Below are 16736 nucleotides of genomic sequence, written 5' to 3' on the forward strand. Positions count from 1 at the left end.
TGGGGTGGAAGCCTTCTTTCACACTGATAATAGTAATAATAGCATTTATCAAGCACTTTAAGGTTTGCAGAGGGTCTTGCTAGTATCTGCCTCCCGATCCCCTGCATTTTCCCTGGTTGATCCCACGCTCCTCTCTCCCACTTCTCTTCCTTCTGGCTTCTAAAACGTCTCTGCTGAAGCCCCACTTTCTGCACGAAGCCTTTCCCGGCCCTCCTTCAGAAACGCCCCCTCTTTTATCTCGCCCAAATCTTGCTCGTACATAGCCGTTGGCGTGTCGTCTCCCCCTTTAGACTGGGAGCTCCTTGAGGGCAGGAATCAAGTTTTTGCCTTGCTTTTGAATGCACAACGCTTTGCAAGCTGCCTTCATTTGATCAGCAACAACCTTGGGATGCAGATGCTTTCACTAACCGTCTTACAAATGGGGAAACCATAAAGCCAAGGAAATTCTAGCCGGACTGGACGAGGAGAGGCCGGGAGGGGAGGCCGTCGGCTGGGGTGGGCTCCGCCGCCCGTGGCCAAGCGGCCTTGTTCCCTCCCTCGCCTGGCTCAAGCCAGAAAACGCGGCGAAATCTTGTAACCTGAGCCGACCCCCAAATAAAGGCTTGCGGGGGTAAGGGAGGCCAAGGCCGTCAGGGCAGTGACGGGAACTAAACTCCGGCGAACACGCGGCAAAAATGAAGCCGCCCGCGGGGCTGAGAAGCGGATAAGGCGGTGAATGTTCCCGGATTGAAGATGGCCGCCGGGCGACGCTCTGGCAATTTTGGGCCCCGCGCTGCCACTCGATGGCCGGAAGTCTTCCGGACACGCGGAAGCGGAAGTTTAGGTGGTCGGCGACCCGGGTTGTTTGCTGCTGTCTCAGGCCAGCCTCACTGAGGAGCCGGTGCCGCTGGACTGGTTAGAGTGGGGCGGGACAGGACGGGAGCGGAGCGGAGCGTGTCAGCTGCTCACTGGAGCGGCAGCCGCAGCAGCTCCCGCCCCCCCGAGGGCCGTCGTTGTCGCGGGCGGAGCGTGAGTCCGGCTCCGGGATGAACGGGAGGAGGGAAGGAGGCGGCGGTTGTGCCGCAGTTGCGCGCCGGGTGACAGGTACCCGGGAAGGGCGGGTGGGAGGCGGTGGAAGGCAGCGGCAGATCGGGACGGGGCTGGGGGAGGGGAGGGAGCGAGGACTGCAGTGCCTGGGCTAGGGCCAGCGACTTGGTCGGCCTGGCTGCTGGCCTCAGTTTATTTCCTCCGTAGAATGGGCGTCGCAGAGGGTGCATTTAGTGGCGGCTGTATGGGGAAGAGGAGATCGGTGCGTGCACGTGCTCGCAAGGCTGCGGGCAGAGGGAGTGAGAGGGTCAGTGGACCCTGTTTGCTGGGTCACCTTGAGCCTGTAGTGTCCGTGCCTCAGTTTCCTCAGCTGTGAGGTGGAGTTAGTAATGACTTCCCATCTCTCATCCAGTTCTGGCCGGAGGGAATGGTTTCCAGGCAAAGCTTTCTGGGGAAATGTTTTGAGTCACTTAGGTGCCGAATAAGTAAGTTGTTAACTGTTAACATTATGTGTTTAATAGTGCAGCCCCTTTTGATATCCACTGTCGAAAGTACAAAAGTGAGGAAAGCTGTTAGCTAATACTTCTGTAGCGCTTTAAGGGTTGCAAAGCACTTACATATGTTGTTGCCTTTGAACTTGATAAGCCTGTGAGCTAGGTGCTGTTATTATCCCCATTTTACAGATTTTGAGTAAACTGAGGCTGAGAGAGGTTAAGTGACTTTTCCCGTGTCACACAGACAAGTGTCGGAGTCACAGTTTGAATTTCAGATCTTCCTGATACCAGATCCATCACTCTATCCACTTCCCTACCTTATTTTAGACCAGACTTTATATAAGCAAATGGTGAGTTCCAGCGGTTTGAGGGCTGGACTTTGAAAAGGTCTCCATCCTTTGGAAATGAGGCTTTAAATAAAAACTGGGCATGCATATTGCATCTTTAATCCCATAGTTTGTTAGCCAGATGTTGGATAATGAGGTTTCATTTTCATATTGCTGTGACCTGGCAGAGGCTCAAGGTCTGCAACGCCAAAGAGAGTCGTTTCTGTGATCTGGACTTGTCTGTTGGCTCAGATGTAAACTTAATTAGCATTTCGCATCTTTTGCCAAGTTTGGAAGTTAGCATCTCTTTTCTGCCTATTTCAAGTTACTTATTATTATTTCGTGAAGCACAGACACAACGGGAGATTTTCACTCAGATAATAGTGAGTGGTGCAGTTTTGATCCCAGAATGGCCTTGTAAAAAAGTATCAACTTTTCATGAAGAAATTTTGAAGGCCTGCAGTTGCATCTTGTTATGATTGTGTTTCACATTCTGCTTGCACATAGTCTTTAGAATTCGTCTTAGTGATCTCTAGTACTACCAGTAGACAATTAAACAAACAGAACTTTGTACAGCAATTTAATCTTATTTTCACTTGCCTTTAATACGTGTTTGTAGAAGTGCCATGCATGTAACTTTCATTTTTCATCGAAATTGTAAGGCATCTTAATAAACGGTTGTTCCCCGTTATTCTGATTCCCCAACAAAACTGATTTGGCAATTAAAATAACACTTTGTTTTAATTTTTATTCTCAGAAAACCAAAGTTATGACTTAAGAAATAACCCTCACTATAGTGTTCTTCATTTAACTTTCTTCTTCTATGTTAAATAAAATGAATCTAAGTTGTATCTGCATGGTTTGGCACTACTCTAAATAAAATCCGCGATAATCATAATATTAAATTTTTATACTTATATTGTTCAAGAAATTCAAAGCACTCCACATATTATTATTAACAGTATTAAATAGCTGTTCATATAAAATTGGCCTCCAAAATTACTTTTAACTCTAAATTCATGATTATAAGATTTCTAAAGTTTCAAAAAGTTGACAGGGCAAATAAGTGTCAGAGCCAAAATTCAGTTTCAGATCTTCCTATTCCATATCTAATGCACTTTCCATTCCATCAGGATGTATCTCTTTCCTCATTGTATCTCCCTGTACATTAATAGTGGGAAGAAGATACAGTTTTCATTTTACAGATGGAAAAATTGACCAGTGTTAATGCTTTGCATTTAGGAGGCTATACCACTGTAGTAGTGTTCTCAATCCCCCTATGTCAAATTGCAAGTTATTGATTGATGAGAAAGATTTATGTTTCTGTGATTGCACATGTTGCCACCCATACCTCAAGAGCTTTTGAGAGGAAAAAAATTACTTAGTAGGCTACAGGTTTTTTTTTGTTTGTTTTACTGTATGTCTTTTGTGATGGTAGGAACCTCCTCTTTTCATCCCTCCTCTGTTATAACAGGTTTTTACTGACTTTTTGTTGGAGAATCAAGAGTGGGGCAGTGTCTTTTCTGAGAACCATTACTCTGTAATCCATACCTTTTCTACTCACTTCTTTTTTTCACCCTTCCCTTCTTGCTGTCTTAGGTCATTAAAGTATATAGACTATTTTTATTATAGTGCCCGGGAATCTCCGGGTAGAAATTGTATATAGAATAGATAAAATTATAGATAGGTAGACTTATTTTCTTCATTTAGTATGGCACAAGTTTAAAGCATTAATACAGTTTTATTCCAGAAAGCTGTCCATTTTTCACTACTCTCATATTTTCCCCCTAACCCCAGCCCCTGTCTTTTCTTAATAGTTTATCTCTTTTCCATTCCCCTTTCTTATTCCCACTATACCAAATCCGAGCTTGAACTTCCTTTTTTAGATTTCCTTAGATTGTCTGTCTCATTTGACCCCTTGACTTCAGATTATAATTGCTGATCTCTTGGGTCTTTTTAGTCCAAACTTGTTTTCCCCATTTTCTCCAACTATTTTCTCAATTAGCACAACCTGGGCTTCTCTTACCCTTTCTGAACCCATGAGTACTACAAAAGGATTTGAATATCAGTGATGGTAACCATCTTGGGACTTTCAACTTCCTCATTAGTGTGTATTGACTTTTTTTAAAATTCAATTTTATTTTCAGTTCCGAATTCTGTCCTTCCTTCCACACTCTCTCCCAACCACTGAGAATGCAAGAAATACAATACCCGTTCTACGTAAAGAGTCATGCAAAAGTATTTCTGCATTAACTATGCTCTGGAAAAAGAAAAAAAAAGAAAGATGAAAAATATATACCTCAATCTGCACTGAGTTCATCAGTTCTCTATCTGGAGGTGGATAGCATTTCTCATCATGAGTCCTTTGGAATTGTGGATCATTGTAATGATCAGAGTAGCTAAGTCTTTTACGGGTGATTATCTTTACAATATTGCTGTTACTATATAAATTGTTTTCATTCTTCTCACCCTGCTTTGGATCCGTTCATATGAGACTTAACCAGTTTTTTCTGAAACCATCCCCTCCATCATTTCTTAATTCCATCGCATTCATATTCCATAACTTATTCAGCTGTTCCTTAATAGATGGACATTGCTTCAGTTTCCAATTCTTTGCCTCTACAAAAACAGCTGCTATAAATATTTTTGTACATATAGTTCCTTTTCTTTTTTCCTTTATCTCTTCAGAGTATTATACCAATTTTTTAAGGTTCCATATCCAGGCTTTCATTTCTGGGCTCTTGTTTCTTCCCCATTATTCCAGGCCTAGCACAAATCCTTGTACATAGTTAAGTACCTTGTCCTTTGCTAAATTGAATCTTCAAGCAAATGGTATAAATGTTAACATCTACAACCTAATTATAGTGTAATCTTTCTGGTTTCAGCTAAGCTAGTCATATTTTTATTTTAGGAAATATAAATTTGTCACATGTTAATGACATAATTGACTATATAAATAGCAAGAATAATAAAATTATGATTGTATCAGTAGATGCAGAAAAAGCTTTTGACAAAATACAAAATATATCTCTGCTAAAAACATTAGGAAACACAGAAATAAATGGACCTTTCCTTAACATGATAAATAGTACATATCTAAAACAATGACCTACCAAATCAGCCACTTCCAAATCTGTACCAGCTCAAGGCATCTTCCTTTTCCTGCTGCCAGCCCAGTTTCCCAATGGAATGTGGAGAATCTCCAGTGCAAAGAAGAGCAACCCTCCCTTTGACTTCAAGCCTCCCATCTCCTGCTGTACCTGTCCTTTGAGGGTAAAGGAGTTGTGTTCTCCGTTTAATGATGAACATTTTCACAGCTTGACATGCCAGTAACTCTGAATTCCTGTAGATTATCATCCAAACCCCACTCCACATTCCCTACAACCTGATATTCTCATTCCCACCCCCCTCAACCCTCCCACCCCAAAGTTTTATCCTAACTCCACCCAATCTTTCCACTGTACCCTCTAGAATGCCTGTTCCATAGGCAACAAACTTCCTTTCATCTTAAACTTATTCCTTTCCCACTCATTCCGTCTACTAGCTTTTATTGATACCTAGCTTTCCCTGATGATATAGCCTCTCTGGCTACCCTTTCCAGTACTAACTGCATCTTCACCCATTCTCCTTGGCTATTTGGTCAGTGCGGGGGAGCTGGAGTATTCCTACTGCCCATTGCCACTTCTAGTTTCTCTCCCTATTTCCATCACTCTAACCTCTCTTCCTTTGAGCTTCATAGCTACCACCTAATCAAAATCCTGGTAACTGTTGTTTACAGACCTCCAGGTCGCTCCCCTTCCTTCCTCAATCAGTTCTATACAATTTTCCTGTCTTTCTCAACTCTGGCCCTCATATTAGGGTACTTCAACATACATATTGATTTTCCCCATATTATCCTAACTGCTCAGTTCCTCAACCTACTCATGCTGCTAACTGTCATCCTATACCTTTCCTCCCCTTTGCAGGTAAATTGCTTGAAAAGACAGTCAGTATTCAGTGCCCCCACTTTCACTTTTCTCACTCTTTTCTTAACTGCTTACAATCTGACCTCATCATTCCCCCAAACTTCTCCTAATTGCAGCCAAGTGCGATGGCCTTTTTCTGTCCCCATCCTCCTTGACCTCCCTGCAGCTTTTGACATTGTTGACCACTCCTATTGATATTCTCTGCTTTCTAGGTTTTCAGGACACCACTCTCTCCTGTCCCCCTTCCTACCTATCTGACCACTCCTTGGTCTCCTTTATTGCATCCTCCTCTAGATAGTGGCCTCGCAGGGTTCTTTACTGGGTCATCTTCTCTTCTCACTCTATACTGCTTCACTTGGTGATCTCATTAGTTCCTATGGATTTAGTGATCATCTTTTTAAAAAAAAATTATTTATTTTTAGTTTACAACACTCAGTTCCACAAACTTTTGAGTTCCAAATTTTCTCTCCCTCCCCCCTCCCCAAGACAGCATGCAATCTGATACAGGCTCTACATATACATTCACATTAAACGTATTTGCACATTAGTCTTGTTGCAAAGAAGAATTATAACCAATGGAATGACCCATGAGAAAGAAGGAACAAAACAAAAAAGAGACAGCAAAGAGCAGGCTTTGATCTGCTTTCAGACTCCATAATTCTTTCTCTGGATGTGCATAGCATTTTCCATTATGAGCCTTTTGGAGTTGTCTTAGAACCTTACATTGCTGAGAAGAGCCAAGTCTATTGAAGTTAGTCATCACACAATATGTCTGTTACTGTGTGTAGTGTTCTCCTGGTTCAGCTCCCCTTACTTAGCATCAGTTCATATACGTCCAGATTTTTCTGAAGTCCACTTGCTCATCATTTTTATAGCACAGTAGTATTCCATTACATTCATATACCACAACTTGTTCAGCCATTTCCCAATTGATGGGCATCCCTTCAATTTCCAGTTCTTTGCCACCACAAAAAGAGCTGCTGTAAATATTTTTGTACATGTGATTTCTTTTCCATTTTTATGATCTCTTTGGGATACAGCCCTAGAAGTGGTATTGCAGGGTCAACATTTTTATAGCCCTTTGGGCTAATGATCATCTTTATGCAGATGATTCTCAAATCTACCTTTCCTGCCCTAATCTTTCTGATGACCTGCAATCTCGCCTATCCAACTACCTTTGAGACATCTTAAACTGGTTGTCCAGTAGACAACTTAAACTCAATATGTCCAAAACAGAACTCATTACCTTTCCCTCGAAGCCCTCCCCGCCTCCTATCTTCCTCTCACTGTAGAGGGCAACACCAAAATCCTAGTCCCTTGTTTCAACAATCCGGCTAGCAGCTGTTGTGGGGGTGAAAGACCAACATAAGCCCAACAACAAGAACGCTACCAGCATGCTGCAAAAGCACAGGTTCTTTTGATCTGCTTAACTAAGGAAAGCAAGGTTAAGGGGTTGGCAAGCTTACTTTAATTCAGCATACAAATATCATTCACTTAGTTCAGGGGGAAAGACCAGCACCCTGAACTTCAAAGCAAAATACAAACAAAGTACAAACAACAGACAGACCTTGTCTGATTCAAATTCCAGTACATAGTTACCACAGTTTAACAAAGTCCCAACATCCGGGTTTACGAGCTGGAGGGCTTCTTAGCTATAGCTGCCTGGGAGTCTCCAAACGCTACCAAGAGTGAGAGTCCTGCGCAAATGGCTCTATCTTTTCTTCTTATAGGGTTTCAGACATCATCAAACGTCATCTGAATGACCAGAACTTAGGCTGCTACGATTGGCTCTTGAGTTAGCACCACCCCTTGGTACCCTGGGAGCTTCATAGCCACGTAGGCTTAGCACCTAATAGGGGTTTGGGCCTGGGACTTAGCACCTAGTAAGACTCAATAAAATACACTGAATTACTCAAAGGAAACAAAAGCCAAACTCTTCAAGGGCACTTGGTCGAACTCTGTTAAGAGCCCATTTTGCTTACCAACATATCCCTCAAGCTCATAACTTAGGAATTACCTTGGATTCCTTACTATCTTCAACAGCCCCCCCTCCCCCCCCCGCCCCCAGTTATATTCAATCTGTTGCCAAAGCCTGTCAATTTCACCTTTGCAAAGGGTGTCAAATATGTCCCCTTCTCTCCTCTGACACTGTCACCACTCTAGTACAGGCCTTCATCTTCCCATGCCTTGATTAGTGCAATAGCCTGCTGGTGAGTCTGCTTGCCTCAAATTTCTCCCCATTCCAATCCATCCTCCATTCAGCCACTAAAATGATTTTCCTAAAGAGAAGGTCTGATCATGTCATCCCTCTGTGGGTGGCCTCCCCCCCCCCCACCCCAATAACTCCGGTGCTTTATTTCCTCCAGAGGCAAATAAAAATGCGCTGGCATTCAAAAACCTTCATAACCTAGCCCCTTCCTACCTTTCCAATATTCTTACACCTTACTTCTCAACACTTCCTCTTCAATCTAGTGACACTGGCTTCCAGGCTGTTCTACAAAAAAGACACTCCATCTCTTATCTCTGGGCATTCTCTTTGGCTCTCTCCCATGTCTAAAATGCTCTCCCTTTTCTGCTCCAACTACTGACCTCCCTGGCTTCCTTTAAGGCCCAACTAAAATGCTACCTTCTACAGGAAACCTTCCCTCATCCCTCTTAAATCCAGTACTTTCCCTTTTTAAATTACTTCATATTTATCCTGTATGTAGCTTTTTTGTTGTTCAGTCATTTCAGTTGTATCCAGCTCTTTGTGACTGCATGTAGAGTTTTCTTGGCAAAGGTACTGGAGTGGTTTGCCATTTCTTTCTCCAGCTCATTTTACAGATGAGGAAACTGATGCAAACAGGGTCTTGCCCAGGGTCACACAGCTAGAAAGTTTCTGAGGCCATATTTAACTCAGGTCTTTCTGACTCTAGGCCAGGTGCTCTATCCACCCTGTACCACTTAGCTGCCCCAAAGTACACAGCTCTGTATACATTTGTTTACATGTTGACTCCCTTATTAGATTGTAAAGTCCTTGAAGGTAGGGACAGCCTTTTGCCTCTTTTTGTATCCCCAGCACTTATCACAGTGTCTGGCACATAGTAGAAACGTAATAAATGTTTATTGAATTGAATTGAACATGTAATAGGGCTAAACTAGAGGTCTCTCCAGTAAGATCAGTGGTAAAGCAAGTATGTCTGTTGTCATTGCTCTTTAACGTAGTGCTAGTAATGCTAGCTGTAGCAATGCAAGAAAACTCGTTTGAGAGAAAAAGCACAGGTAAAGAAGAAACAAAACTATCACTTTTATTGCAGATGATATTATAGTAAACTTTGAGAACCCTAGAAAGTCAACTAAAATTCATTGAAATAATACCTTTAGCAGAGTTACAGAATATAATTTACAGAAGCAAGTGAACCTAATGTTTGATAAACCAGAAGACTACAAGGATAAGGACTCATTATTTGATAAAATCTCCTGGGAAAACTGGATTGCAGTGTGGCAGAAATTAGGTTTAGACAAGCAACTCACACCTTATACCAAGATAAGCTCCAAAAGGACAAATGACCTAGCTATTGCTTTTGAATTCATAGTGGCATTTGGGAAGGTTTTTTTTTTTGTCATAAAGAACGTATTTCGAGATAATGATATCTATATCTGTCTGAGGCAATATTAGTAGAAAAATACACTCTGGAGGAGATACATATTTTTTAAATCAAGTAAAATTGATAAACTATTTTATTTAAACAGTTTTTTGTAGTGCTGTTTCATTCTTTCACTTTCCCTTTAGTTTTGTTTTCAGATATCTAGTTCTGTCATCATTATCCCTTTTCAATTTCTTTTGTGTATTTTTCCCACATATTCTGTCTGTTACAGTGATTTCTAGCCCAGATTTTTCAAAATCTCACAATATCTTCAGCGATTTCAAAGGGTGTTATGAAATTACTTTAGAAAGAAAAAATAATAAAACAATATATGTCATTCACCATTTTAAAAAAATTGGAGTGATGACTTAAGAAATTAAAATATTAAACTCATAATGAAAATAAAATTAATTTTGAATTTATTGCATTATAGTATTACATTTTCATTTAAGCATCCCCCTTTCTGTTTTGTAGAGTTTGGTTTTGTTTTTGTAGAATTTAGTTTTTTTTTTAAAAGATGAATATTTATTAGATGGATGCCACTTGAAGTAGGATATTAACAAAATATAACCCTTGCAAGAGTAAGGTCATAACCAATGTTTCTCTGAAGCTATGTTATCCATGTGTAAAAATATTTTGCTATGCGTACCATAATCAAGCTTCTGGGTTGGGAGGGTAGTTTTGACTATATTTACCTTATACAACTAGACCAAGAAAGAATGCCATAATGCTTCTCACATACAGTCATGACTATTTACTAGTTTTCCTTCGAACTTTTGTCATTGGGTAAATTATTTTATGACGACGAAGATAAACATTGTACGGGGAATGTTGATTAGGGTGCTGTTAGTAAACTGTTACCTAATAGTGAAACTCTTCAGAGTAGGGGAAATTGTAGCAAGAATAATCAAGGGATATTACTTCCTTAAAATCTCTGTATACTTTCTACAAGGATGCCATGGTATGATGAAACCCACCTGAGATTCAGCATACCTGTTTTCTAATCCACTGTATTTATATATTTCTTATCTTCTGCAAATAATTTAGCTAAGTCTGTCTTCTTGACTTGTTATTTTAGTTGTAAAATGAGGTGGTTGGATTAGATTGTTATTAATAGCCCTTCTGTCTCTAAAATTTATCCCTTTTATTCCACCATTGTAGATCTGTTCATTAAAATTTTTATCTATCTCAGCTTTGTTTTTCTATAGTTATCAAAATTAAAATAATGGATAAGGTGTCCTAAGTTCATTGTGTTACTGATAATCCTTTCCATATTTGTAGCTGGTATTTCATATTATACCTTTGAAATTAAGTGCTATCTAGCAATAAAAAATACTTTTGGTATTGATGACAGCATGTAAATGAAAACAGTAACAAAAAGCCTTCTTGTTGATTTCCATGCCTCAAGTCTCTCCCTATTCTTCCACCTGGTCTACCTTCCACCCAGCTGCCAAAGTGATCTTCCTTAAGCAGGTTTGACCCTGTCTCTTTCTCTCCCCATTCCCCCCATTCTAGTGGCTTCCTATGACTTTCAGAATCAAACATAAATTCCTCTGTATTTTAAAGCCCTTTAAATAAACTTTCTTAAAATATTATTAAATGTCTTATGTATCAGGCATTCCTTACCCTAAAGGCACTTACATTCTAACAACACACAAAAAAGACAAAGAAAAGACAACACACAAAAAGAAGGAAGCTGAAAAGGGGTGGGGGTGGGGGGGAGTGACCCATCAGGCAGTACCTTGGTGCTTGGGCATAATGTTCCTGAAACCGAGTGTTGCAGATGGAAAAATGGAACATTAACTGGAAAGTTCGGAAACTTCAGAGCCCTCTATGAAGGAAGGCTTTGGAAGGAGTTTATTGGTCCATCTTACAGCCCTCCAATATGAGGGGAGAGGCAGCTGAGGCAGTTGAAAAAGGTGGGGAGTTAATTAGCATGGTGATGAGATTTCTGTTAGCTTTTCCTGAGTGATGCAAGGTGGTAGCTGCTGATGGAAAATGGAGAGTTACCTGGAAAGCTCTGAGAGATAACCTGGCCCCTTCCTCCTTTTCTTACACTTTATGTCCCCTCCCTCCACTCTCCCACTTATTCTCTGATACAGAGACTCTTGCACAGGACTTTCCATATCTTGACTCCGGGCATTTTCAATGGATGTCCCAGTTTCCACCTTTAAGTCTCATTTAAAATAATCTCACCTTCTGTGACAAGCCTCTTCCAGTCTCCATTCTCCATGTTAGTGCCTTCCTTCTGATATCTCCAATTTATGTATGTATCTTGTATGTATATGTTGTCTCCATTAGGATGTGACCTCCTTAAGGACAGGGACTGTTTTTGTCTTCCTTTGTATCACCTTAAGACTTGGCACAGTGCATGGTCCATAGTAGGTGCTTAATAAATGCTTGTTTATTTGTTTACTTGACTAAAAGTTCTCTGAACTAAAATGAATTGTGATGATTAATTTTGGTTCTAACAAACAGTATGAACTATACATTCTTCGTGGTAGAAAGATGGGGGGATTACTGTTATGGAAAGGGTCATGTTGGGTCAGACGTGATTATTTTGGTTTTGCTTATTTGTTTTTCTTTGCTATTTGGAAGTGTTTTCTGGAGTAGAGAGTGAGGAAGTTATGTTAGGAAATAACTTATTTTAAAAGCTATTAATTAAGAAAACCACGTAAGAAATATTTTAGGTTTGACTGTGTCAATTATTGGTCATTTGTTGACCATCTTGTAGATGTTAGACACTATACTGTGTTGCATACCATCCTTCACAGCCATTCCCTTCTTTTGCCCTCATTTTTGTTACTTTTTCCTTCTTAAAAGACTTAACATTCAAAATATATGATTTTAAAATTAAATCTGATGCTTTTTTTTTCACTTAGGTGTTAACTCCAAAATGGAAGTTCTGATTGCACTGTGCCTGTTTATCTCCTCGGTAAAGGCAGATTCTAAAGCAATTACAACATCTCTTACTACAAAATGGTTTTCTACTCCATTATTAATAGAAGCAAGGTAAGAAGCATGGTTAGTTCTTTGACATGTCTGAGTTAAATAGAAAATAAATCTGACAATGGATGTACAATAAACCATTCTGGAATTGTCATCAAAAGCATTTATTAAGTACCTTCTCAATGTGGAGCAATGCTATATGCTGTACAAAGGAAATTGGTTGCTACCTTATGGAAGAAGTGATTACGGGGATGTGGCATAGATATTAATAAAATATATTCAATAAAAGTATTGAACAAATAAAGTTATTTACATTCTAACTAAAGTTTAGAAAGAATTTTATGTCAGTGACTTGTATTTGGAGAAAGTTTTCTGAGAAAATAGTTGATTGATAAAGAAGGTTTGAAAAGATGGACAAGGAAGGATATTGTAGCATAAAGACTTGGAGGTCATAATAAACAAAGGAAAATTGAATGAATTTAGTTAATTCCCAATTCTCTAATTATGTTTAATTCCAGCGCTTTTTGAGTCCCTTCCCTCTGCTCTCTCTGTGCTTAGTACTAAGCAATATCATTAAATTTTACAGAAAGCCCCTTTTTGGTGGGAGGGAGACAAGTGAAAAGAGAAGTGTAGGCATGTTGCCAGTTTAGCAGGGCTCATTGTGGTGGAGGGAAGATTATGAATTGTTAATGTTGTAGTCACTTTATTTCACTAAAACCTTGGGATTCTTATTGTTGGCTGTATTTTGATGTGATCATTATAGTTTCTTCTCAACTTAAACTTTTTTTGTTATTTTTACATTTCTCGTCAATTCCCAGAAAAATATGAGACTTATGGTGAAATACTATGTTTTTTTTTTTTATACATGGACAGCTTGCTTGACAAAGGAGAAAATACTAATTGGCTTTTTCAGAAATCTTTCAGACTTGCTACGAGGTCCCAAGTCAGTTGTTTACCCAACTCTCTTGCCCCTCACTCTCCTCAGCTATAACATGATAATGTATACTTAATTCTCTACATGTCATAGTGATTCTGTGGTATTCCAATGAAACATCTCATTATATGGGAACTTAGATCACAACCTATCCATGCTTTCTCTTTCTATGTGATTCTTGACCATGCGTCTCATAAATAAATCATCCAGAGTTTTGGCCCAACATACTGGAGGCCTTCATCCAGGTTTTTCAGTATTTGGTGGTAGATAGTTCCTGCAGTAGTTCCTCAGCTTTTGTCAGTCAGAGTTCTCATATTTTACCTTCAGTAGTTAAACTCATATTTATATTGAGTCTAACAATTGTGATTTTTTTTTAGCAGCCCTATCTGCCCCCCACCCCCCAATACCTTCCACCTCCTTTCTCACCATTCTGCTGATGTCACTGAAGAAGGTGAAGGAAGGGTTGTATCAGACAAATAACTTTTTTTGTTTCATGAATTTAAAATTAAAAATTAATCACCTGCTGACTAGCTTGCTGGTGACTAGTCTTACCAAATATAGCCAGGTCTTTGGACAGCAAGCATAGGCTTTCCAAGGCACTGTTCTCAAGGCCCCTCAAGTTGGGTAGAATCTGCCAGAAATTGTATTTCACTGGCATAGCCTTCAAGAAGCCTTGGCCACACCTCCATGCCTCGATGGTGCGGAAAGAGAAGATGTGTGGAATATACAATAGTGATGAGAGAACTAATAGATAAAATTTTTGGAGGGGTTTGAGCCCTTTATGTACAGAAGGTGTACTAGATGTAGTGTTCTTATAAACATTTTCCAAATAGTATTCTATGAAACTCTGATGTTCTATGGCATGTGAATAGGAGTTTTTATGAGCAAATTTTGATGCTGATATTTTTCCCTCTATAAAATAGTTATTGTGAAATTCTGTGTATATTAAAAAATACTTGTTAGAATTTTTCCATATACAAAAAGCTTGACTTCCTTTATTTTGTTTTATAATTTTCCCAACATCTTTTTATCCTTGGTATGTTATAGCCCTCAAGTTCCCTAGATGAACATTTTTGTCTGCTGTCAGTAGAGTTATATAGGCAGAGAGTGTTCCTTGGAAAAATTAGTTTGCAAAGTACTCTTAATAGGGTGTTTATGTAAGTGACTTACTTAAGATATCCTTGGCCTAACTGGATTACTTCTTTTCTTGATTCCATATATTACAATCTTAAGGGCTTTGTCTAGTTTAATAACAAATGAATGAAATTTACTAGCATCTTGTTGATAATTCTTTATCACTATTCAGTTATCCAATATTTCTTGATAATCTGCTTAAAACTTATGCTGAACTTGTATTTCATTACTCATTTCTACTTAAGTGTAGCCTTCAGTTACTAAATTGTGTCTTGTTAGCCATTTTTTTCTTAGAAACTTTGGAAAACAGAACTTATTTATAAAATACTGTGTTCCTAAGACTTTCTTGCTTCTGAAATGAAACCAAAAATCTTTTTGATTTTTTTGAAATGCCTTATTTAAAAATAACATAAGCTGCTGGATAGCCCCAAACCAGTTGGCACCCACTGTTCATAGACTATGCCCAGCCTGGCCAGAATTTTTTTTTATTTTCATATTGTCATCTATTGCTATTTTGGGCTTGTCTTTTAGGGTATTAAGAAGGGTGTATGTTGTGGTTGTCATTCTTGGTACCTTTATATATTAGCCATTTCCAATTTTCAAAAACCTGTATCTTCTCCTTTATTTCTTTCTCTATCACAATCATTCTTTATGCCTTTTTTTCTTCCTTTCTTCCTTTCTTCCCACAGTAATTTCTCCAATTATCTTTACTCTTTGGCCTCCCCTATTTCAAACTACCACTTCACTCACTTTTAAACTGAGGTAGTGGTCAGATTGGTTGAATTTGAAAGCTCAGTGGATGAACTCTGTTTATTCAAAGTTATCCCATCTGTAAAGAATGGTCCTAGGTTTTCATTTCTGAAACTGAAAAAAAAAAACCTTAGATTGCTGTCTTAGTCTCTTCAAGAGCTCTGGGCATTTTGTGAGAGACTTTTGTCTTTAATACAGAAGAAGAAATGTACTAGTTAGAAATGTGATGTAAGTAAGTTATTTCATCCTTGTAAGGAAAGACAGCATTCAGGCTAAGTAGTCTCCTCCTAACAGACATTTCAAATCCTAAGAAATTGTGATCTGGTAAGGTAGCTCCTTAAAATTGTTGGCAGAATAAGTATCATGGAGTCATAGTTTGGGCTAGGTTGTGTTAAAAATTTTCAGCTACAACTTAAGCCTTAATTTGAAATTCTTTTTTTAAAATTTTTTTAATTTAATATAATTGGTTTTCAGCATTGATTTTCACAAGAGTTTGAATTAGAATTTTTCTCCCCATTTCTACCCTCCCCCCCACTCCAAGATGGCGTATATTCTGGTTGCCCTGTTCCCCAGTCAGCCCTCCCTTCTGTCACCCCACTGCTATCCCATCCCCTTTTCCCTTCCTTTCTTGTAGGGCAAGATAAATTTCTACGCCCCATTGCCTATGTATCTTATTTTCTAGTTGCATGCAAAAACTTTTTTTTTTGTTTGTTTTTGAACATCTGTTTTTAAAACTTTGAGTTCCAAATTCTCTCCCCTCTTCCCTTCCCACCCACGCTCCCTAAGAAGTCAAGCAATTCAACATAGGCCACATGTGTATCATTATATATAACCCTTCCACAGTACTCATGTTGCGAAAGACTCACTATATTTTGCTCCTTCCTAACCTATCCCCCTTTATTGAATTTTCTCCCTTGACCCTGTCCCCTTTTGACAGTGCTTGTTTTTGATTACCTCCACCCCCACCTGCCCTCCCTTCTATCATCCCCCCTTTTTTTATCTTCTTCCTCCTTTTTTCCTGTGGGGTAAGATACCCAATTGAGTATGTATGGTATTCCCTCCTCAGGTCACATCTGATGAGAGCAAGATTCACTCGTTCCCCCTCACCTGACTTCTCTTATCTTCCTACAGAACTGCTTTTTCTTGCCACTTTTATGCGAGGTAATTTACCCCATTCTATCTCTCCCTATCTCCCTCTCTCAATATATTCCTCTCTTATCCCTTAATTTGATTGTATTTCTTTTGGATATCTTCCCTTCATCTTCAACTCACCCTGTGCCCTCTTCCTCTCTCTCTCTCTCTCTCTCTCTCTATATATATATATATATACATACACACATACATATATACATACATACACACGTATACATATATATACATAAACATATATACATATATGCATATTCCCTTCAGCTACCCTAATACTGAGGTCTCATGAATCATACACATCATCTTTCCATGTAGGAATGTAAACAAAACCGTTCAACTTTAATCAGTCCCTTGCAATTTCTTTTTCTTTTTCTTGTTCTTTT

General features: G+C 39.2%; 1 protein-coding gene across 2 annotated transcripts in view; it reads left to right on the forward strand.

Moving 5' to 3' along the window:
* Window positions 1-900: 900 nt before the first annotated feature.
* UGGT1 (UDP-glucose glycoprotein glucosyltransferase 1) overlaps window positions 901-16736 on the forward strand; it is a 105231-nt gene continuing 89395 nt past the window's right edge. For both annotated transcript variants that reach the window (XM_036742659.1, XM_036742660.1), the window contains exons 1-2: window positions 901-1083; window positions 12320-12449. In XM_036742659.1, the coding sequence (XP_036598554.1) occupies window positions 1026-1083; window positions 12320-12449 (188 nt within the window). In that variant the 5' untranslated portion in view covers window positions 901-1025. The remainder of the gene's footprint in view (window positions 1084-12319; window positions 12450-16736) is intronic.

Source organism: Trichosurus vulpecula, chromosome 2 (genome assembly GCF_011100635.1).
Source record: "Trichosurus vulpecula isolate mTriVul1 chromosome 2, mTriVul1.pri, whole genome shotgun sequence".
NCBI classification, from domain to species: Eukaryota; Metazoa; Chordata; class Mammalia; order Diprotodontia; family Phalangeridae; genus Trichosurus; species Trichosurus vulpecula.